Raw genomic sequence first — 22,790 nt, 5'->3', positions numbered from 1 at the left:
TGAAAGAAAAAAAATACAATTCAGTAACCATCGTCATTTAAAGCGAGGCTTCTTTACATTTAAGTCAAAATACCAAGAAAAATGAGTTTTCTAGGCGCCTCGGTTGGCCGTTACCTTTCGCAGCACGGCACCTGCGTCCGTCCTAATCAGCGCTGTCATTTAATTTCAGGTGCAGTCGCTTCCAGTCAGAAATCAAGCGTCTGAAGATCTCATCTCCGGTTCGCGTTTGCCACAACTGCTACTGCAACCTCCAACTGGAACGCACGGCTAACGACGAACACAAAAGCTGAGCGACCCATCCCGTCCGTCCCCCAGGTGTGTTTGTTCATAGTGTACATAAACACACACACACGCACACACACACACACTTGCACAGCCTTTTTAACTTGCAAATTGGACCTTCAGAATAAAAGTTCCAATGTAACATAGCGGCTAGCGGGTGGATAGCAAAGAGATATGAATGTCACTCATCAATCATGTCACTCATTATGCAACAGTGTTTTATTTTTATTTTTTGGGGGGGAGGGGTTAAATGAAGTCGCTGCTTCCAGAAAAAGAGACTGTTGATGTTGAAATATCATATCTTATTTGTGGAAATAATGTTAATTCCTAAATGTCGGGTCAGGATTGAGTTTGTTTGTGTACAGGATTTTCTATCAAAAAGGGACTTTTCTTGTAAATGTAAGGGTCAGTTTTTGTTTAATTTTTTTTTTTAAATATGAAGATGAAATTTGCTGACAGCCGTGATTATCGTCATCCTCATTATGGTTGTGGATATTAATTATAATCCAGATTTTGTTTGGATTGCAAACAGCAGGAATGTAAACGCATTAAAATACCGGTAATTATGTGGATGGGGGCGTGGTTTCAACCTGGTTGCAGCTGAAAATTAATTTAAATCTATAAAATAACAAGTGCTGTTTAGATCCTCCCCAAAAAATGTATTTTTTTTTCTAAAATGATGGTTCAACCTAATTGAAGAAAAAGTCTGACATTCCGTTTTACTCCACACCACTAGGTGGCACTAATTCAAATGTTAAACTGTATTTTAATGTTGTTTTTTTGCACATTTGGAAATATGTTAAGAACTATCAGTTATGAGAAATTGTTTAACTTTTTTTATAGTCTTTAAGTGCCATTGACGGAAATTTATAGGTCACTTTCTGTTGATTTTGGGGGTATTTATAGGTCAAATGTCCAATTTATTATCCCAAAATGAAAAGTAACTGAATATCTTTCATATCAACTATAACAATTTGCAGGTTCATTTAAAAAAACTAAACAAAACAAAATGGCTGCAACCAGGTGCACGTACATAGCGGCCATTGTTGATGATGTCATTGTGTCCGCGCCTCCTTGTCAATCACCTGTGTACAAAAGAGCATTTTTTTCAGTTGACTTTTGAGTTTTTATATCAAATTTTCACGTGTACAAAGTATTTATGCAACCACGGCTGCTTTTACATTGTTTTTTGTTTGTTTGTTTATTTGTTTTTTTTGCCTGGATTGTCGCATGAGGACGCCGCATCCACAACAAGACTTTATTTCTTCTTCTCGTCGTCATTTTCGTGCGTTGGTGTCACATTTTTTGGGACAGGAAAGTTTTTGTTGTTGTTTTTTTGTTGTTATTTTTTTTCGGGCTGGGCCCGACCGACACTCGTCACCCGCAGAGACGCCAAATCGCGGCAAAAAGAGAAAAAAAAAGCGCCCATGCGGATGGCTGCTATCGACCTGAATGTTTCTTCTTCCTCCTTTTCTCGTGTGTTTGTGTTCACATGCCACGAAACATGTTGTTAAAAAAAAGAACAAATCTTACACACGTGTCATGGAAATAAGATGTTACAATAATGCAATAGAGCTTACTTATTCTTTAGCATTTCAATAAATAATTGCTGTTTACCACTAAATGATTGTTTTTTTTTCAGGAAAAAAAGTGGAGTTAGAATTATTGTTTTCCTTTTTTCAATTATTACAGTTTTAGTCATATTTATTTAGGCTATTAAAATGAGTTTTTAATTTATATTTAAATGTTTTCCAAAATGAATCTTCAATTAAATTCATTTTTTAATGGCCCTTCACAAAATATACCCTTTTTCCCCCGTTTGTGCCCCAATTACAATGAATTGGACTTGTAAGGCCGTCAATGGCACCCATTTTCTTCCTCAAATTGTGTCGTATTTGCCTGTGGTTGCTAGGTGATGTCAGAGACCGCCGCGCGCATGCGTACACGTTATCTGCAGTGTCAAATGCAGCAAACTCGCGTCCAATCCACGCTCGCGTTGCCGTACACGAACCAAATGTCCTTTTGACCACCAAAGTCATATTATGGCACAAGCGTCCTTACCGCCTGTTGCTTTATTTTGAAACTCAACACTCCGGAAGTACATTCCCCGCAGTGACGCTTTATAGACGAACGACGGAACCACGGACTGCGGTGATAAACACAAACACGCAGTCCGAGTCCAGTCAGCGGGCCGGGACGTCACGTCCTCGGACATTTTCTGTACGTCTCTCGTTCGCTCCCCACGGCCTTTAACGTGTGAAAACCCACGGACGCGTTGACGTCGGAACACCCGGGCAGGCAAGGGCACTCGTCGCCAGAAAGGGCAAACGAGCGGCCGTCCTTGGCGAGGCTCGTCTAACCGGGCTCCCCTCACCTCTCCTCGGGGGGCGGCTTACTTGAACGTCCCGGCGGCGACATGACCGAGCTCCGGCAGCGAGGAGGCGGCGGCAGCGGTGACCACGGCGTTGGGGAGGACCCGGAAAGTACTGACAACCTGAGCGACAAGGTAGGCTGAATAAAAATGAAGTAGTATTCGCGTCGTGTGGGGCCATTTAGTCGAGCTTGTGAAGCCGAACCGAAGCTGGACGGGAGGCTAATGATTAGCCTGTTAGCGTGCTAAGTGGCTAATCCCTTTCGGGGAGCTAAAAATAACCAGCCTCGCTTTGATTCATTTGTTTACAACACGGCAATTTTCTTACTAATGTGGGCTGATATCCTTAAATTGTCACATTTGACGTCTCTTAGTCGTGACATTTGTTAAATAGAAAGTTATTTCATTTTAGATAATAGTTGTCAAACTGTTCAATTTGGCTGGGAAAAACACAACAGCAGCGGCTTAACTCATTCAACGCCAGTGAAAATTGTAGTAAGTAGTGATACCGCTATTAAACAAACTATTTCTAATTATTATATTCTGTCTTTTGAACCAAAGGCCAATTTTTAGTTTTGCTTTCCATACAGCATTTGTAATAATTAGCGCAATAAACTTGAGTCATAAATATCGGCTGATACGAGGTCACCGGATGTCGACTTTTGACCTTTAACCCTGCTTTGGGAGGGTGTGGTGATTGTCTCCTTGACCTTTGAACCGCTCGCACTTTGGGGATCATTCCTATCTGGTGACACCAAGATCTACCAAAAAATATTCATGTCCACAACAAATATGAAATGTCCAAATGTATTGATTTTGAAGTATGAACTCATTGACAGCCATTGACGTTGATTGACATCCAATTTGTTTTGCCTGGGATTGAATTGGACTTGTCAACAGTGTTGCGTAAGAGCTGAGAAGACCCCACCCACCCCCAACCCCCGAGTCATCTGATTTCTGTGGTGTTAAATTGAAAACCTGGAAACATCATGTGATGACGGATATAACATTGATTATTACTGGACTCAAATTGGGAATGAAAAGGCACCAATGTATGAATGAATGAATGAACAAGAGTTGTTTTAAGAGCAACCACCCTGGGGAAAAAGAACGTCAATTTATATAGTTTTGAATAAGACTCATACTCAAAAAAAATATTCATATATATGTATAATAAAAAATATATTACTATAGTACTTTTTCCCCTACTCAATACATTTCATGGCCATGTTATCGGAAAATTCTCAAAACTCGAAAACAAGTTATATACCAATAGTTTCCACGCTAAAAAAGATGTCAACCGTGCACTGATTCTTCCTTTGGCTGGTTCGAGCCGGCCTAGCGAATGAGCTAAGCAGTCAAACTCGAGCGACGCCCAACCGGACTCGTTTTGCCAGTTGCCCTTTTTTTTTTTGTTAGAGACGGTTGACAAAAGTATCACTCTCGTTTACATGTACAGTCGGGGCTACTCATTACGCATTACCGTTAGCTACTTTGCTACGTTTACTTGTATCACCAGAAAAAAGAAAAATCAACTCTACTGTAGATTCTACTACTCGATTCGACTACTTTTGACTCTTATTAGGCTTGACTTGATTTTTGCACCAGTTTCACCAATGAATCAATAATCCAACTAATCAGACTTGACAACAGAGTCACATGACAAGCTTGCAGTCGGCCTACGCAATCACGAGGCGGCTACAAAGTGCCGGAAAAAATTGAACATTTCACGTAGAGCGCAGGCCTTTTTAATTTCACTGTAAGAAACTTGTTTTCTCCACAAGAGGGCGCTTTTACTATTTTCGACAAGTGAGTTGTTTAATTTCGGTACATTTTTCTTGTCGGAATTGGTTGATTTTTGTCAATTTTTTTGCTTAATATCGTTATGTCATAAATTATAGTACAGTGTATACCAGTCGTACCTCTACTTACAAAATAAATTGGTTTCAGAACTTTTTTCGTAAATGGAGGTGTACTTTATATGTAAATTCTCTAATTTGTTCCACGGTCCTCACAAAACTACCAACTAAACCCTTTAAAATTGGTCAAAGTGTCCAATTTTTTTATGAAAGATGTGAAGAAACATACAAAAATTGAGAAGATTATAAGGAAATGATTTATTAATATCTTAAAATAAATAAAACATGAAAATGTGCACCATGGGTGACTTAATACCCGAGTTTGTCACTTCATCCGCAAAAATATTTTCAAAATAAAATAACATAAAATGCACTTACTTTTGGGAGATTTCATATAAGAAAATGTGTAACCTGAAAATGTCATACCTAGAGGCATTTGTAAGTAGAAATACATTTTTGTGTCAGTACAAAACAATGCGAGACCACGCCTGGCGAATGCCAATCGTGCTAAACTTTGGCTTGTTTTTTTTCTGCCTTCAGGAAGCAGCGGGCGACGATGACAGGTCGCTGGGCCTGCAGGAGGCCGAGTGCGACGTGGACACCAAGGCGGACGGATCGGACGTGCCGTCGTCCACCGCCGACACGGACAACACGCCGGAGTGTCTAAACAAGGCTCTACAGGGGCTCCCGCCCAGGTACCGCTAGCAAATTCCAAACATCCGAGCCCCCCTTTTTGGCCTCTCTGGTGGGGGGGTTTGTCACCACAGACCGTTCTGGACTGAAAAAGCCCATCGTGTGTTTAGAACAATTGACACAAAACGTGCATTAAAATACAATCAAATCTTTGTTTTGAAAAAAAAAGTTAGCTCAATGCTAATAAACAATGGGATATACCATTGGAGCTGTAATGAAAATTAGCATTGGGTTGAACCTCTCAGAAAAAAAATATTTATGAAAAAAGATAGAAAAAATATTCATACACAAGAAAAATAATACTCACCTGTGTAAACTCTGCAAAAATAAATTGTTAATTTAGTTATTTAGATTTGTTAGTGTGTTAATATTTTTATGCCCATAATTTATGAACAACAGAAATGTAAAAAGATGCATAATTAGCTTTCTAAACTTTGTCAAAGCAATTGTTTGCTAAGTGATTCTAATTATCAGGTTTTTTAGTAAGTATTCTTGAAAAGCAACTTCAAAAAAAAACATTATGATCATAATAAAAATGGGCTAATGTGAAAAAACTAAACAAAAAACTTCTCTTTGTCGACTAATGACATTTTATTCCCCGAATTTATTTATTTATTTACTTGAACCGGTTTGAGTGTTAATTAACCAACACAAAGCGATGCTTTTTTAGCTAAACGAGAGTCAATTATGGACTGAAAGTCCTTTTGTTGACACTTCATAATCGAGGAATTCTTTCCCACGGACACAAACGATAAAAAACATTGCACTTTTTCGTCCACAGATGGAAGAACTACTGGATCCGTGGAGTTTTATCCCTAGCCATGATATCCGGCTGGTTCCTCATCATTTACCTGGGACCCATCGCACTCATATTTGTGGTACGTCAGCCTTTGTTTTCCCCGTTAGCGAGCTAGCGGCTAAATTGCTATCAATCCCCACTCAGGTGATGACGGTGCAAATCGAGTGTTTCCAGGAAATCATCACCATCGGCTACAAGGTCTACCGCTCCTACGACCTGCCCTGGTTCCGCACGCTCAGCTGGTGAGGAGGGGGGCGGGGCTTCCAACGCCGGGTTCAAAGATCGCCGCCGCGTTGGAAGGCGGCGGCGGACGGACGTGGAAGCCGTCTCGGGGGATCATTAACTCGTTGACGGCGATAGACATCGGGTTTGGCTTCTTTTAGTTGCGGCAAGATATTTTATGTCAAAGTTTGATTATCTTAATAAAATAGGAATGCAAAAGTTGGATTTTGTGAGCAAAAACACTACCGCTTTTGTCCACTGGAGGCGCCAAACCCCACAAACAAACTAAAAAATGATAACTGATCTAATTTTGATTTTTTTTGTGGCGTTTTAGCTACGTTTCATGTTACTTTGATATTTTATGTCAAAGTTTGTTTATCCCAGAAAATAGTAACGGAAAAGTAAACTTTTGTGAGCAAAAACACCATTGCCTTTGTCCACTGGAGGCGCTAAACCCAACAAAACAAACTAAAAAACAAAAGCTGATCTTATTTTGATTTTTGTTGTGACGTTTTAGCTATGTTTTAGCATTTTACTCGAGACAAATTGTTACATGCTAATAATATCCGAGTACTTTTGGTTCTAGGATGCATTTATTTGGCTATAAAACTGTATTTGTGTTGGATTCCAGGTACTTCCTGGTGTGCGTCAACTACTTCTTCTACGGCGAAACCCTGGCCGAGTACTTTGGCGCTCTGGTGCAGAGAGAGGAGCCTCTTCAGTTCCTGTCACGCTACCACCGATTCATCTCCTTCGCCTTGTACTTGGCAGGTACGCTAAGCTAACGGCTAACTTTGGATATCACCCCACCCACAACTCTTTGTCCTAATTTGCCGCCACAGTGTCCAGTGTCCAACAGTGTTGGGTTGGAAAAACATTTTTATATGTTCTAATTTGCCATCTATTAACAAAGTGACAAATAACTATTACTGGTTTAATAGTACTAAAATGGGGTTAATTGTACAAAAATTAGACAGATTTCACGGAGGGAAAAGAACGTGTGGGGGATTTTTGCACGCCAACGCACTTCTAACATGACAAAATTTGTCTCATTACAAGATAAACATTCTTCCAAAATTTTACTCATATCTTAAGTAAACTTTTTCCCAAATTTTACTCCTATCTCAAATTGCTCTTATGTCAAGGTACCACTGTAAATCGAATACTACTTTAAAGTAGAACTAATCATTTGAGAGAAAATCCACTCTAAAAAAGAATTAATAATAACTGTATTATTCAAAACTAAATGAATCAATTATAAAAAAAAATTTTAAAAGCCCAAACTTTATTAACCCGATGTGTTAATACTTATTGTATGCGGAAAAAAAACTTTGTCTTCCCGGAACAAGTTTGACAACATATGACACATTTTTTTTACGACTTTAACATTTCTGACGGCATGTTTTCCATTTTTTTTAGGATTCTGCATGTTTGTGCTGAGTTTAGTGAAGAAACATTACCGCCTGCAGTTTTACATGGTGTGTATACAAACCCTGATGCTAGCCGCTAATGCTACACTTTGCTTTATCGCAGACTAATGACTCATCTGCTTGCAATGCACCCGTTATTCATCTGTCAATCAAATAGCCGGCCCCAATGACACTTTACATTTTGTGTGTGTTTTCCATTCCAGTTTGCGTGGACCCACGTGACCTTGTTGATCGTGGTGACTCAGTCGCACCTTGTCATTCAAAACCTGTTTGAAGGAATGATCTGGTAAGCCCTGCTCGACATTTACGACCAAGGATTTCCGTTTCTGTGCCATAAACACCATATTTTGGGGGAAAAAAAATGTGTCGGTCCAGGCCACTTGAGAGCAAATCAACCATCAATTGGCTGCAAAAGGCCTCATTTAGCCAATTTAATCGCTTGCTTGCCTTTTTGGGAAAGACAGATGAGTTCTACTGCCACCTGCTGTTTCATAAAATATTGTCACTTACGGCTTGAGTTGCTGCAAGTCAAAGAAAAATGCGAATCATTTTTTCTTTGATGAATTGCTGATTATAGTTTTATGTCATTGTTGTTAAAGTGTCAGTTTGAAAGGCTTTTGATTTACTGATGTCATGTAATTTTCTTTACCTTATAAAAGCTTTCAAAAAGCTGATAACTGCTTTTTGTAATGTTGATAAATCAACTTTACAAATTGATTCATGTGATGAGGTTTTAAATTTTTATTGCGGCATGGCGCCATCTTGAAATCTCTGGAATTGACCGCTTGTTGGATTAAAAAATGTTGACTTTTCCGCCATGTTGTTTTGTCAGGTTCATCGTGCCCATCTCCATCGTCATCTGCAACGACATCGGCGCCTACCTCTTTGGCTTCTTCTTCGGCCGCACGCCGCTCATCAAGGTGACTCAAATATATATTTTTATATACTCCCAATGATAAGTAAACATTGAGGGATCTGTTCAAAAGACGCTTAAGCCTTTTTTTCCAGAGGAAATATTAATAGTTTTGACATGTGACGTGATCCATATGAGTGAAAACCACTTTTAATGTGTTTGCAGCTCTCACCCAAGAAGACGTGGGAAGGATTCATCGGAGGTTACTTTTCCACCGTCGTCTTTGGATTCATTGTGAGGCCACAAACTGCACAATCTTGAAACTCCATCAAAATACACACAACTGAAAATGTGCACCACATTAACAAGAAAACAAACATGGAAATACAATAATCCCTCGAAAATCGCTGTTTCACTACATTGCAGATTTTTTTCCTGGTGGAATTTTTCCTTTTTTATTTTTTTAAATGACATTTTACACGTTTTTATCCCGCAGTTGTCATGGCTGCTGTCCCAATTCCAGTACTTTGTGTGTCCGGTGGGCCTTAGTAGTGAGAGCGGCACCCTGTTCGCGGTGGAATGCGAGCCGTCCGACCTGTTCGTGGCGCAGCAGTACCGCCTTCCCACGCTCGTGCAGCAGATTCTGCCATCTTGGGTGAGACCTCCCTTTGGTCCTCTGACCACGCCCACCCACACAAACCAACTGACCAATCATGACTCATCTGTATTTCAGGAAACGGTGACGCTGTACCCCTTCCAGATCCACAGCATCTTCCTGTCGTCCTTTGCCTCGCTCATCGGTCCCTTTGGGGGTTTCTTCGCCAGCGGCTTCAAGCGGGCCTTTAAGATCAAAGTGAACACAACCGCCCATTTCGGCGCCATGTCCGACCCAACCCGATGTGACCGCCGCCCCCTTTTTGTCCCCTTTGCAGGACTTTGCCAGCACCATCCCAGGACACGGAGGCATCATGGACCGCTTCGACTGTCAGTATCTCATGGCCACCTTCACCCACGTTTACATTGCCAGCTTTATCAGGTAAGAAGAGAAAAAAAATCCACTTTGTTGAATTCGGTGCCCAAAAAGTCAGGAAGTCTGCCCCTTTTTGCACGGCGACACGCTTGTAACATCACATAAATAGATTTAAATGACCCCCCACCCACACACGCACACACACAAACACACATATATATCTATATATCTATCTATCTATCTATCTATATATATATATATATATATATATATATATATAGATATATATATATATATATATATATATATATATATATATATATATATATATATATATATATATATATATATATATATATATATATATATATATACATATATACATATATACATATATACATATATACATATATACATATATACATATATACATATATACATATATACATATATACATATATACATATACACATACACATACACATACACATACACATACACATATATATATATATATATATATATATATATATATATATATATACACATACACATACACATACACATACACATACACATACACATACACATACACATACACATACACATACACATACACATACACATATATATATATATATATATATATATATATATATATATATATATATATATATATATATATATATATATATATATATATATATATATATATATATATATATATATATATATATATATATATACACACATTTATACACATTTATACACACATACACACATTTATACACACATACACACATCACATTTATACACACATACACACATTTATACACATACATATACACATTTATACACATACATATACAAATTTACTTATACATATATACATATATTTCAGCAACACACTTATTTATTAACTTATTTATGACCTATTTACGTCTATAATGTCTTCTTCTGTGTTTGTATTCTCACCTTCTTGCTACTGTGACAGTGAAATTCCCCTAATACGGAATGAATAAAGTAATCTAATCTAATCTAAGACACTCCATCTGCTCTAATCTAATTGTCTCCATGTTTTGTTTGTACAGGGGCCCCAACCCGAGTAAAGTCCTACAGCAGCTGATGATGCTGCAACCCGAACAACAGGTGAGCATCTTCAACACACTCACCTCGCACCTGAAGGACCGAGGGCTGCTGCCCCCTACAGCCTGAGGGGGGCGAGTATCCGCACAAAACCAAACTTGCACTCACTGAGGATTCAAAAACACACAAAAAAAAACCTTCCCACATAAAAAAAAAATGTCTTCCGGCGACTTCGAAGCTCAGCGTCCGGCCGCCATCTTTGACCAGGAAGCGGCGAAAGCCCACGTTGCACTGACACGCCCACAAATATGTGGGCGAGAACCCACTTTAGACTCCGCCCCCCCATCCCGTCCCGTCGCCAAAGTACAAAACGGACACGCTAATGTACATAAAAAAAGAAGTGCTACTATTGTATAGCTACTGATGTTAATATATGCAAAGAAATTACAATTTAATGATGTAGCTAGCTAGCATGTACACATTAAACAGAGTTAAAAATAGGAACAAAGATTTATATTTTAAAAGTAGTTTATCAAATGATATAAAGTTGAAAAAAAAAGAACCAGCATGTTCTGTACCAGGTGGAAATACGCTAGCAACTAGCGGAGATGCTAATAGGCGGTAGCTTCCTAGCTGAAAGCTAACATTGCTACATGTAGTTGTACGGGGATGAGAAATGTTTCCATTGATAAGATGTAAACGCAATAAACCTTTTTTTATGCGGTAAGGAAGGTAGCTAGCTGCAAAAAACGTTAGCATTGTACTACTGAAAAGAAAATTAGCAGTAAAAATGTCTTCCCGCTAACGAATGACGCGGGCCGCACTGAGCGCCACTTTTTTTTAATTACCGCGCAAAGTAGTTTGAAGGAATCTAGTTTGCCGTAAAGATATTTTATGCAAAAATATTTGAAGTGGAAATATTTCATGCAAATTCTCTCCAAATGGTGTCGCTATGTGGCAGATGGAGAAGAGCTTTTACCAAAGTGGTTTTTTTCTTGTTTTATTTTTTTTGGTTTTTTTTTACTTTCTGCTGCTTTTGTTCCAGATACTTGAGTTTTTTTTTTTTTTTTTTTTTGTCTTCCGGAACATTTTATTTTGAAAAGTTGAACCGGGACCATTTGAGTGGGTTTCAATAGAAAATCTAAAAAAAAGCAACCCTCAAATTAGTCAAAAAATAATTTAATTTAGTTTTAGTTTTACACTGTTTTCCTAAAAAAATATTTGAAATCGATTAAGAGAGCCTCCATTTGGATAATTCATGCCGTGGATATTTTTTATCCTCTGTGAAGATACTCATTTTGAAGCTTAGCGGGGAGTTGAAACCGTTTCCCTGGCCCTCTAGTGGTCAGGTGTGGTAGCACAAGCTGGTTTGTTCTTTACATGCTCTTCAATGACGTCATTGTTTTGTGTTTTTATAAAGTGTCATGTCATGGAGTGCTGTTTTTGTTATGAGGAAAATTATATTAGCAGTTTTGGGTTTTGGAACGGGTCAATTACATTTTGTGCAAAAAATGTTAACTATTATTATTATTGCTTCTTAGTGGCCAAAATAATAAGCACTCTTTTGAGCATTGTCCATTTTGAAGGAATGGTTGAACCTAAAAACTGACACTGGAAATAAAGAAAACAACAACAAAAATATAGATTTGGATGGTTAGGAAGTTGTGATTGGCCGTAAACTTATTGTGGCAGTTTGTATTTTTGGGGTGATGGACTTTTTTTTTTTTTTAAAGCAAAGATTATTTTTAGACAAAAAACCTGGAACATTGAGCAATGGTTTGCTTTTTATTTATAATTCTGTGAATATTTAATCTGATTGTTTATTATTACGGTGATGATGTTGATGAAGGGTTTGAGATTAACGTGGGGTAAATAAAGTTATTTAAAAAAGTTTGAGTTTGGTTGTTTAGTGGAGTAGTTTTTTATTTAGAGCATTAGAGCAAAGACAAAATATGAAAATTTACATTTGTTTGTTTTCCATTACAATTTACAAATGAAGATTCCAGATGCATCCAAGGATTCAAAAAACGAACAAATGAAATATCCAAACAGCGAAGACAGACATTATGGTTCCCCCCCGCCCAATTGAAAAAAAACAACAACAACGTCATCCTACGTCACGACGCACCTGTGTTAATCAATTTACTATAACAGTGGCGATGATGGAGTGGAGCGCGTCGCTGTAGGCCAGCAACCGGTGAGAGGACTGCGTTCCCCCGCGGTCCTCGTCCACTTGGTCCGGGGCTGTCGGGGGTGCTTCATTGGAGACGGTAGGGTCCACTAATTCCTCGCTCGCCGACCGCTCGTCGTCGTTTTCTTCGCGTTGGTCGTCCATGTTGTAGCTCTGTCGCCCTGTTTGCAAACAAACTAGTGTGAGACAAGACAGCCGGGCGGTGCTTCGGCGGGGGCGGGGCAAACGAATGCGGAAGTGGAGGACTACAGAGCCGTTTCCGCAATTGATAGCGTGTACGCGAGGCTAGTTGTTTATGCTAGTCACCGTTAGGGAGATGAGTTGTAATGGCACGTTTAGGCCTTTAGAGGGAGCGAGCGATCTCGCTCAAAACTTTTATTTAGCCTTTTTGTTTTTTTAAACTAGACTTGATATTAGTGTTGCTAATGGGTGAAATACCGTTTTTTTCTGTTGGCTCGTTTGTAGGTTTGTAGGTTTGTTTTTGAGATAGTTCTGTAAAGAATTATAAGCAAATTATCAGGGTATGTTTGTTGTATGAAACAGAAAAAGTTGGTATATTTTGGGTCCTGAGGTCAAAGGTCACAGAGCCAACTTGAATTTCTGATTCTGTTCAAGATTAATGAAGAATGAAGAAAAGGATTTCTGTGAAACTCAAAATGTATTGAGGATTTGCCGTTCATCCATCATCATCATCATCACCACCATCTTCACCATCATCGTCATCATCATCCTCATATTCCTCTTCAACACCATGACAATGTTACGAGAGGTAAGGAAAACAAAGTCTGACTAAGTTTAAGATATTTTGCCATAAAGTGACACTCAGTTGATTTAGTTTGGTGGTTTTTGGGTGGAATTGTGTGGGTGGACATTATGTAACTGTTCGCGGGCACCATTGTAATCCATAAACGGCCTTGGCAAAGCTGCTAATCCATCCGGCATCGTTGCAATCTGCCCCATTCGTAACATGTGTGTGTGTGTGTATTTGTGTGTATTTGTCAGTGGAATGAAGTGATGAGGGAAATGTGTGAGCGGGTGGTGCAAAATCAAAACAGGATTTCCAAGATTAACGTCAGACAAGCGTTTTATCCAAAATAAGCCATCCATCAAAATAACTGAAAAGTGATGAACTCGAGGAAATCATATTTTCTCATCACTATCTGTTGAAATCTCTGTTCTATTGGGATCCTGTCACATTTAATTAAAATCTCATAATATCAGTACCGTATTTTCCGCACTATAAGGCGCAACTAAAAGACTCAAATGTGCCGTAGATATGGATTAATTGTATGGAATTTCGTTTAGTACATCTCCATCTAGTTGAATTATAAGAATATTTTATAAAAAAAAATTAAAAGTGGGAAAAAATATGTGAGGTTGTGATGTCAGAAGGAAGATTGGTCGTTTATCCTCATTTCTTGACACGCAAAATGTGAAAGAAAGTCTTGACAAGCTCAAACAACTTATGTAAGAGAATCAAGCGCATTGTGTGCCAACAAGAAAGTACACGTTGTGTGTTTTTGTGTAGTGTGTGTGTGTAGTGTGTGTGTGTGTGTGTGCTCACAAACACTCCAACACGAGGAAGGAATTAGCCAGCTGGGAATGTACATTTTGTATTTGTCTGTTTTTTTTGTGTGCGCGTGACAAGCTGAGTGAATGTCAACAAATTATTCTGTTTTTTTTTTTAGATTTTTTAAATCAATTTGGTGATAAGCATACTGCCAATTATGTCTGGTGCTGTTAAAATAGCCTAAAATTATTATTTAGACAGTCTTCCCTCCATTATCCCGACTTCACTTATTGCATAATAACTTCACTTTTTTTTTTCCTGTTATTATTATTTTTTAAAGTTTATAAATATAATTTATATATGTTAAATAAAGTAAATTCTCTTAAAACAGCATTTAACAAAATTAAATATTAACTTGCTAATTTAAAATATATATTTTTTTAGGGTACTTATTTAACATAACATACTTTTTCCTTTATTAAACTCATTTTAGGAATAATGATTTTGTTTTGGGTGGCACGGTGGAGTGAGTGGTTTTTTTGAGTCCGCCTCGCAGCTCTGAGGTCCTGGGTTCAAATCCAACTGTGTGGAGTTTGCATGTTCATGTGGGTCAGCTAGAATAGGCTCCAGCACCCTCTCCGGTGACCCTCATGAGGATAAAGATGTTCAGAAAATGAGATGAGATGATTTTGTCTTAATTTAAAAGAAAGTACAGTGTTTTTTTTTCCCCGACCAATCAAATTTGCCGTCCCGCCCCCACCGGAAAATGAAATTTCCGATGTTTCGTAGGCTGGACGCATAAGCCGATTAACCTGAATAACCAACGCTGTGCTAATCTCATTAATGCGGGAATTAGCGTCTGAATATGGAGCATTATTCTTCCTATTGGCGGCTTATGTAAGCTAGCGCGCAATAGGCTAATGCCCTCACAATGGTTTTTAACCCACATCTGGACTCCATTGCTTAAAGACTCTTGAGATGTTGACCTGACCGTCTTGTCATGGAGCCAAAAGATGTTCATGTACGGCTCGCGAGCCACATCTGGCTCTTTTTGAGGATCAAAAAGTGAAATAGAATTTATTTTTGTAATGCGGGAGAAAACCCACGTAACCCCAAGAAAAAAAATGGAAACACCACCTAGTCAAGACCAATTTGGGATCGAACCCTCGACCCCAGAACTGTAAGCCCGACACACTAACCACTCATCCACCGAATCACTTTTTATTTAAATGTTATGTAAAAATCTGATCGCCAAAAAGAAAAACATCAGAGCTTGAATGTCCATCAAGACCTAAAATGGACACTGCCCTGCCTCCATTTTTTTTTTTTGCGTTATGTAAAAAAAACCCTGGCGTTATGTAACCAAATGTGTGTGTGTGTGTGTGTGTGTGTGTGTATTTAGCTTGATGTTGACAAGGCGCAGTGGTGCTGGAAATATTTCCCCTGACACAGATTTGAACCCATTTGTCCGGCCACTGAGCTAAAACCACGGCTGTTTGTGTTCTTGTTTCCAAGGTGGTCTTGGAAAGATCTTAAAGGGACAAGACCACCCCACAATTTCTTCACTGTGCCGTAATATTTAATTTTTTAAATCCAAAAATAACAATAAATGCAAATCAAACATGTTCATTAAAACTTATAGCTGTCAGAATAAAATTTAATTAAATGATTAATGGTGATTTCATAATTAAATCACTTTTAGTAGTGCAATGTAAATGCCCATTTAGAGCCAAAATGGCCGACTTCTTTTCTTTCGTTTTTCAAGGCTACGGTTACTTGAACCTTTTTGTCTGCCCGATAAAATGGGAGCTGAGTTTGAGTCCGAAACTTTTCTAAAGTCTGAAATCCCCGTTCAGAACTAGGTTACCCGACACCCCACTGCTGGGAAGGTCACCATGGCGACCTGTTTTTGACCAGCGAGGAATGTCCGCCATCCTCCAGGCCTTGTTTTTTCTGCTGGTAAATAGATCTTGACCACACATAGAGATAAGCAAAATCTTCTTTTATTTTTTTTATTTTTAACTAGTCCTAGCCCCTCCCCCCCACAAGCCCCCCACCACGACTGCCAATCAGCTGCCACCAGCCAGAGCTGATGTAAAACTGATGTAAAACATGTGAAGACTAATTAAGGCTAGAATGTGAGCTTATGCAACTAAATAATCGGCTTCCTGTCGAATAATTTAATTTTGCTAACTCATTGCATAAAAAGATGAAAAGAAATGGATTAAAAGCGCTGAATATTCAGTTTTTTATAGATCTAAAACAGTGTTTATTATAGCTTTTTTAAAATATATTTTTAGATTTTACAAAATTATTTTTAAACTAAAAACAGAAAATATGACAATAATTGATTTAAAAGGAGGAAAAATCAGGAAATTTAATATACATCTATACAATCATTTTAATTTCATGATTGACTTTCCCGGGCCACACAAAATGATGCGGTGGGCCAGTTTTGGCCCCCCGGGCCGCCACTTTGACACATGTGGTCTACGGCACAAAAAAAAAAAAAAAACTTTGGAATAATTGTCTAGATATGATTATAACATAGAAAACATTTTTTTCTTCTCTTGCGCCCCTACAATCGATTGCACCCTGGGCAATTGCCTCTATTGTCCATAGCAAAAACAGGATTGGTCATTCTTAGTAATGTCATCTAACAATGTAATGATGGGATTTTTTTTGGTTTGTAGCTGATGAGATAGTTGTCAAATCTTTTTTTTTTTATTAGGGTAAATTTAGAAAGAAAACCAATTGTAAGGGGGCATCCGGACTTGAACCGGAGACCTCTTGATCTGCAGTCAAATGCTCTACCGCTGAGCTATACCCCCACACGGACTTCTCATTGATATTTTTTTGTCTCATTCAGTCAGCTGATTTCCACTCAGCGTCAACTTAAAATCATTCCACGTTCAAATATTTCAGAAATACAAGGTCATTTTTACATTTATTCATTCATTTTGTGAATGACTTAATCTCTTATTCTAATTATTTAGTGTTGTAATACTCTTTCACATTTAATTCATGCTTAAAAATCCATGATTTGAAGGGCTTTTGGTGCTGTAACACGGTTTAAATGTGTTTTTTTAACATGTATTTTAGCAGAAGCTATCTGCAAAAATTCCATGGAAGTCTGCTGCTTGTTGTCCGAGTCCGCGCTGGACATTTTATCCAAACAAAGCTGCAGAAAATTGGCGCGAGCGTCAGAAACAGCAGCCAAAATCCACGGGTTATTCAACAGACCTCGGCCTGACTTGCTGACCTCATTTTTTCATGCTTGCAAGTGACTTAAAAAGGACAAAATACAACACTGGCTGTTTAATATCACCAAAACTTCAGTCTCATTTGACACAATTTAAAATTTCAGGCCACCAAACTCACTGTACGTCACTACTTTTTATTCAATTGTCTCAATTTTGGACGACAATGCTACAAATGGATAAAAAAGTATTGACCCTGACGTGATTTGAACACGCAACCTTCTGATCTGGAGTCAGACGCGCTACCGTTGCGCCACAGAGTCGATGTAGTATGACTGTTGTGAGTAGGTCAACCAGTTTTTTGACAGAGTTGCTAGTGTAAATACACTCACTGTCAGATAAAGGGAACACAGTGGGAATAATTTAGTTTTATTTATTTTATAAATGGATTAAAATCCCTGAATATTCCGTTTTTATAGATCTAAAACAATGTTTATTTTAGATTTTTTTAAATATATTTTTTAGATTTTACAAAATTATTTTTGAACTAAAACACAGAAAAAAATGATTAAAAATTGCAATTATTGATTTAAAAGGGAAAAAAATCAGGAAATTTAATATACATGTATACTCTTCATTTTAATTTGATCCTAAAACAGAAAGTCAGCACTCATGATTTACTTTCTCGGGCCACACAAAATGATGTGGCGGACCAGATTTGGCCCCGGGGCCGCCACTTTGACACCAGTGCTGTTGACAAAACTGACTCCGAATGGCTCAACCGTCTTGACTTGAAATGAGTAGTCCAAATATGCTATACTCATGTAAATAGGTAATGAGGGTGTCTGCGGATTTGAACGGGAGACGTCCTGAGTTGCAGACACTTAAATGGGCCATTTTTAAGGATGAAAGTGAGGGTTTTCAATGTAAAGTTTCTCATGCGGATTGATGTGGAATATACGACCAGCACAAAAAGCTGACGAACATGCAAATGTTAAGGCAGGAGATCAGACGTGTGTGCACCTCCCGCCGTTTGTGGAAAGACGGTCTTGCTGTGAGGGTGATCAAACTGTCAGTGGGGGTTGAAGTCAGGAAGGGCCCAACCCCAATGAAGGACATTTCATGGATGAGGTGTTAACACCTCAGATGTGGTTATTTCCTCTGTACTTTTTTGTTATTTCAACTCCACCTTTGTTTCTTTTGTTTATTTCATCTGCATTTTTTGCTATTTGGTCATAGTACACATTTGGAAGTAGACATTGGTTTCGCACTTTGTAACACAATGTTAATACACATTTTTATGGGTCTGCAATTAAACTTTTTTATTGTATTTATAAAATACATAAATGTTCATGATTATTATTAGTCATAAACACGTATTATTAATTCGAGTCTAAAGGGCTTAAACATTAGACTCGAAAAAAATATATTTTTTAATTGTTTGGCCGTGGATCCCGTCGCAAATGACTGACGTCACGCTCACTCCATACCCGGAAGTGACGGCAAAATTGTTTACATTGCCGCAAGTTTGTCGTTCAAAAATGAATCTTCCCGTTATCAACTCCACGACTTCTGAATCCACCACAAGACGTAAGAATCTTTTGTTAATTCAGTTATAAATCACATTTTGTGTCGCTTCGGATGTTTATAATACTTACAGTATCCTTACTAAGAACAAACAGCCTTGCCTGTTTTGATTTCACCCCACAACTTTAACATTAATCTATTACTGCTAGCTGCTAAAATTACAGTGCGCTAATGCTAACATTGTCCGTAATGGCTTTTGAATTGGGCTAATTCCCACTGAGAAATATAGGTATTGTTTGCTAAGCTAACTGGCTAGCAGCTTGTCAACAGCTTGCAATAGAAGCCTAACTTCTTTAACCTGACAGTTTTTAAGGACTAAAAAGTAAGAAAAATTCGTTCAAATGGCACTTTTGACACTTAATGTTGCCGCACATTCAGTACCTTTTTATAGAGCGAATTTCACAACTTTTTGTATCACCTTATATTAAATATCATTGGTTCTGTATATTCTATACTATGTAATTTGCTATTATATGCTAGTTTCCTTAAAAATGCAAAATAAGTCAAACGTTTTTGACACGGTGACAGTGTTCATATTGTCTTTTAAAATTGATTCTTGTATAATTTACTATACCTTATGGGCGAATTTCCCAATACTACTTTTAACCATTTTATCTGTATTTTTTTTTTTAAGGTAAACGCGATGCTGAGCGCTCCGTCAACTGGACAGTGGAGGAAACTCAGGTTCTCCTCTGCGCTTGGAGCGACCGGCGCGTTCAGAAGAGTTTGTCGGAAAACCTGCGCAACCGCCATGTTTTTAAGCACCTGTCGGCGCGGATGAGCGACGTGGGCTTCTCTCGGAGTCCGCACCAATGTCGACTTCGCGTCAAAACCCTCAAGGCTAACTACACTCGAGCTAAAGTCCAAAAGAGCCAGGACGCGTCTCAGCAGTGCTCCTTCAAGTACTTTGAAGAGATGGACGCCGTGCTGGGGAGGACGGCGGACGGTCCGCCGGCGAGTCCTCGGGTTCGAACCCTAGTGGTCAATTTCGCCGATGGCGCTTTGGGACAGCTGAGCTCTTCTGACGAGCAAGGGAGCCAAACCCCTCGACGGCTGGACTTCCACGTCAAGATGGAGAAGGCGGAGGAGTCTGAGATATTCGAACCGTCGGAAGAGAGGCGCTGGGACGGTGACCCGACGTCGCCTGGATGTCCCGAAATTGACGGTAAGTCCTCTTTGATTTTTGGAAAACTGAAAATTATTTTAAATTGCGAAGAAATCGACTCCAGTTGAGTTGTTGGTACCTAAACATTTGCGTTAGCTGCTAACTTAGCAAATTCGAAATGCAAAAAATGAAAATGCCGGGCCACCACTTTGACACGTGGTCTGGTGTTTTGCAAATCTTTTTGGAATATTTTAAAAAATAAAGCTTAATGTTTAAATTGAAAAAAAAAAAACAGACATTTTAGCTCAATCCATGTTAGTAAATATTAGGTGGAAAATAATATAATTTCCTGGTTGTAAATTGTCTGTTTAAATGATAGCAGTTGTTACAAGGCTTTCTTGTTTTTGACCAAAATGAATGTGAAATGATGTCACCCGTTTGGTGTGTGTGATTTAGAGAGCGCATCATCACTATAAATGCTAATTGCTCGTCCAAAATCGATTTGACCGGATTATGAATACGGAGATGATTAGGGTTAAAGCCAAGAAGCTCGCAAACACCGGTACGTTCTTACCATGAAACATTCTTGCCCTTTTGGTACATAGACAGACGCCATGTGTTATTGAGTGATTTAAAACAAATACCCGGAGAAAACCCACGCAAACTCCCAACGGTTCCAGACCTAGAATTGAACCCTCAATCTCAGGACTCATGATAGAAATTAATTCAATTCATTATTTTTATTGTCAAACAAGTATAATAAGATTTAAAACACTAACAAATAAATATTCAATCAATAATATCAAATAAAATACATAAAATATGTACTTTTTTATTATTAACCAGTTATATTCTATTGTGCGTTAGCATTTAGCTAACGTTTTTTGGGTATGCTTAGTGTAATTCATATTTTTCTTAATGCACCCAATGTGTAGTTTTCTTAAATTGTTTCATTTTAAAAGTGACAATGCAGTTTACATTATACTAGTATAATGATATTTAAAGCTTCTCCACAAATTCAACAACAAGAAAATAGACAAATTACTAATCAATAAAAAATTGGAAAATGGACTGGACATAGCGTTATTGGAACGAGAGAATTCCATTCCAAATTTCAGGTATTGGAACGAGAGCGTTCCATTACAAATTTTGGGTATTGTAACGAGAGCATTCCATTACAAATTTTGGGTATTGGAACAAAAGCATTCCATTCCAAATTTCAGGTATTGGAACGAGAGAATTCCATTCCAAATTTCAGGTTTTGGAACGAGAGCATTCCATTCCAAATTTTGGGTATTGGAACGAGAGCATTCCATTACAAATTTTGGGTATCGTAACGAGAGCATTCCATTACAAATTTTGGGTATTGGAACGAGAGGATTCCATTACAAATTTCTGTTATTGGAACGAGAGCATTCCATTCCAAATTTCGGTTATTGGAACGAGAGCATTCCATTCAAAATTTTGGGTATTTGAACAAGAGCAGCCCATTCCAAATTTTGGGGGTTGATAAAAGCTAAAAAACGATCAAGAACTCAACAACCGTCTACTTTATTAGCTTTGTTCGTAGTCTTAAAATAAATTATAATAATAATAATAGAACAAAGGAATGCCCGTATTTTGAACTTGAATCCCTCTAACCTCAGCGTCCCTGGCCTGTATCACGACAGTACCGTCTGTGGAAAAGCCCGGCTCTCCCCCCCAGCCCGCCGTGGCGCCCGAGGACATGGCCAGGACCCTGGGCGACAACGCCACGCACCGCCTGGAGCCGGCGGTCCAGCACCTGGCGCAGTGCTACCAACAGCTCCTGACGGAAACCCGGGTCCTCCTGGCCCAGCTGGAACGCCAGCGGCAGGAGCAGGCCTCCTGGCACCAGGAGCTCCTGGGCCAGTGGGTCCAGAGACAACGGGAGGCGGCCGAAAGGGAGGAACGGCGCGAGAAGGCCCACATGGAGCACCAGATCCAGGTCCTGGAGCTCCTCACCTGCCTGGTCCGGGAACAGTCGTCGTGCAAGTGCGGCGCCGGCATGACCACCACCGCGCGGGCTGCGGAGGTCTCCACGGAACTCCATCACATTTTCACCAAAGGAGAAAATTGACATTTTTCTACTTAGTCAATGATTTTAGTTAATTTTTTGTTTTTTTTTTAAACCTCAATGGTTTTGTTGTCGTCACCTGAAGCGCTAAATGGAGTTAAAAGCCACGTTCTCCAGTTCGAGGTGGCCACCAAAGAGCAAGTTGACGGAAGTTGGGAAACCCAGCATTGGAGTGAATTGAGGAGCTTCTTCTTTAAAATGCAACGCCAGCAAGGGTGGTCCTGGCTCGTTTTGCCCCTCCCCCTTACACCAGATCCCCAATTTACAAACACTAATATATTATGTTATGTTCAAAGAATACAGACTTGAACGCAAATCTGGTCTTGTTTCACATGGTATCATTTTGGCAAAAAAATAACCCTAATTGACCAAATAGAATAGCACCATTTTTATGTAAATTCCACAAATGGTGAACCATAAAAGTACAAGAAGTTAAAATTGAAAACTAATTAAAACAATGAACAGTGCTCAAACTGGAGCAGGTGTTTTAGAGCATTTTGCTTTTATTTTGACACTTTAAAATCATGCTAGTCAAAA

At 38.8% G+C, this 22,790-nt stretch overlaps 3 protein-coding genes and 2 non-coding genes across 5 annotated transcripts in view; 3 read left to right on the top strand and 2 right to left on the bottom strand.

Moving 5' to 3' along the window:
- The window catches only part of wdfy3 (WD repeat and FYVE domain containing 3), a 35,505-nt gene extending 34,995 nt beyond the window's left edge, over nt 1-510 (top strand). The window contains exon 64 of the mRNA XM_077714737.1: nt 170-510. Within this exon, the coding sequence (XP_077570863.1) occupies nt 170-290 (121 nt within the window). The 3' untranslated portion in view covers nt 291-510. The remainder of the gene's footprint in view (nt 1-169) is intronic.
- Nucleotides 511-2,389: 1,879 nt separating this feature from the next.
- Nucleotides 2,390-12,461, top strand: cds1 (CDP-diacylglycerol synthase (phosphatidate cytidylyltransferase) 1). The gene is made up of 13 exons (XM_077715548.1): nt 2,390-2,788; nt 5,053-5,207; nt 5,987-6,083; nt 6,149-6,246; nt 6,858-6,997; nt 7,646-7,704; nt 7,860-7,942; nt 8,489-8,576; nt 8,735-8,803; nt 9,006-9,164; nt 9,243-9,362; nt 9,442-9,545; nt 10,571-12,461. The coding sequence occupies exons 1-13, from the start codon at nt 2,699-2,701 to the stop codon at nt 10,692-10,694; spliced, it is 1,386 nt and encodes a 461-aa protein (XP_077571674.1). The 5' UTR covers nt 2,390-2,698; the 3' UTR covers nt 10,695-12,461.
- A 257-nt stretch (nt 12,462-12,718) lies between these two features.
- Nucleotides 12,719-22,731, top strand: LOC144195529 (uncharacterized). The gene is made up of 3 exons (XM_077715233.1): nt 12,719-12,835; nt 19,688-20,218; nt 21,805-22,731. Exons 2-3 carry the CDS (start codon nt 19,831-19,833, stop codon nt 22,254-22,256), a joined length of 840 nt encoding a protein of 279 aa, XP_077571359.1. The 5' UTR covers nt 12,719-12,835; nt 19,688-19,830; the 3' UTR covers nt 22,257-22,731.
- Nucleotides 17,026-17,097, bottom strand: trnac-gca (transfer RNA cysteine (anticodon GCA)). The gene has a single exon. It is a non-coding gene; the product is annotated as a tRNA-Cys (tRNA).
- trnaw-cca (transfer RNA tryptophan (anticodon CCA)) lies at nt 17,718-17,789 on the bottom strand. Its single transcript has one exon. It is a non-coding gene; the product is annotated as a tRNA-Trp (tRNA).
- Nucleotides 22,732-22,790: the final 59 nt, after the last annotated feature.

Source organism: Stigmatopora nigra, chromosome 4, assembly GCF_051989575.1.
Source record: "Stigmatopora nigra isolate UIUO_SnigA chromosome 4, RoL_Snig_1.1, whole genome shotgun sequence".
NCBI classification, from domain to species: Eukaryota; Metazoa; Chordata; class Actinopteri; order Syngnathiformes; family Syngnathidae; genus Stigmatopora; species Stigmatopora nigra.
The sequence above is the reverse complement of the archived record's forward strand: the minus strand, read 5'-3'. Positions and strand labels throughout refer to the sequence as shown.

What these genes read in the sequence shown, in the direction of transcription:
- cds1 (XM_077715548.1), top strand. Translation starts at nt 2,699, where the DNA reads ATGACCGAGCTCCGGCAGCGAGGAGGCGGCGGCAGCGGTGACCACGGC. An exon ending in CTACAGGGGCTCCCGCCCAG is followed by an intron (nt 5,208 to 5,986) that starts GTACCGCTAGCA and finishes TTTCGTCCACAG; the next exon opens with ATGGAAGAACTACTGGATCC. An exon ending in AGCGGGCCTTTAAGATCAAA is followed by an intron (nt 9,363 to 9,441) that starts GTGAACACAACC and finishes TCCCCTTTGCAG; the next exon opens with GACTTTGCCAGCACCATCCC.
- LOC144195529 (XM_077715233.1), top strand. Translation starts at nt 19,831, where the DNA reads ATGAGCGACGTGGGCTTCTCTCGGAGTCCGCACCAATGTCGACTTCGC. An exon ending in TGGATGTCCCGAAATTGACG is followed by an intron (nt 20,219 to 21,804) that starts GTAAGTCCTCTT and finishes CTCTAACCTCAG; the next exon opens with CGTCCCTGGCCTGTATCACG.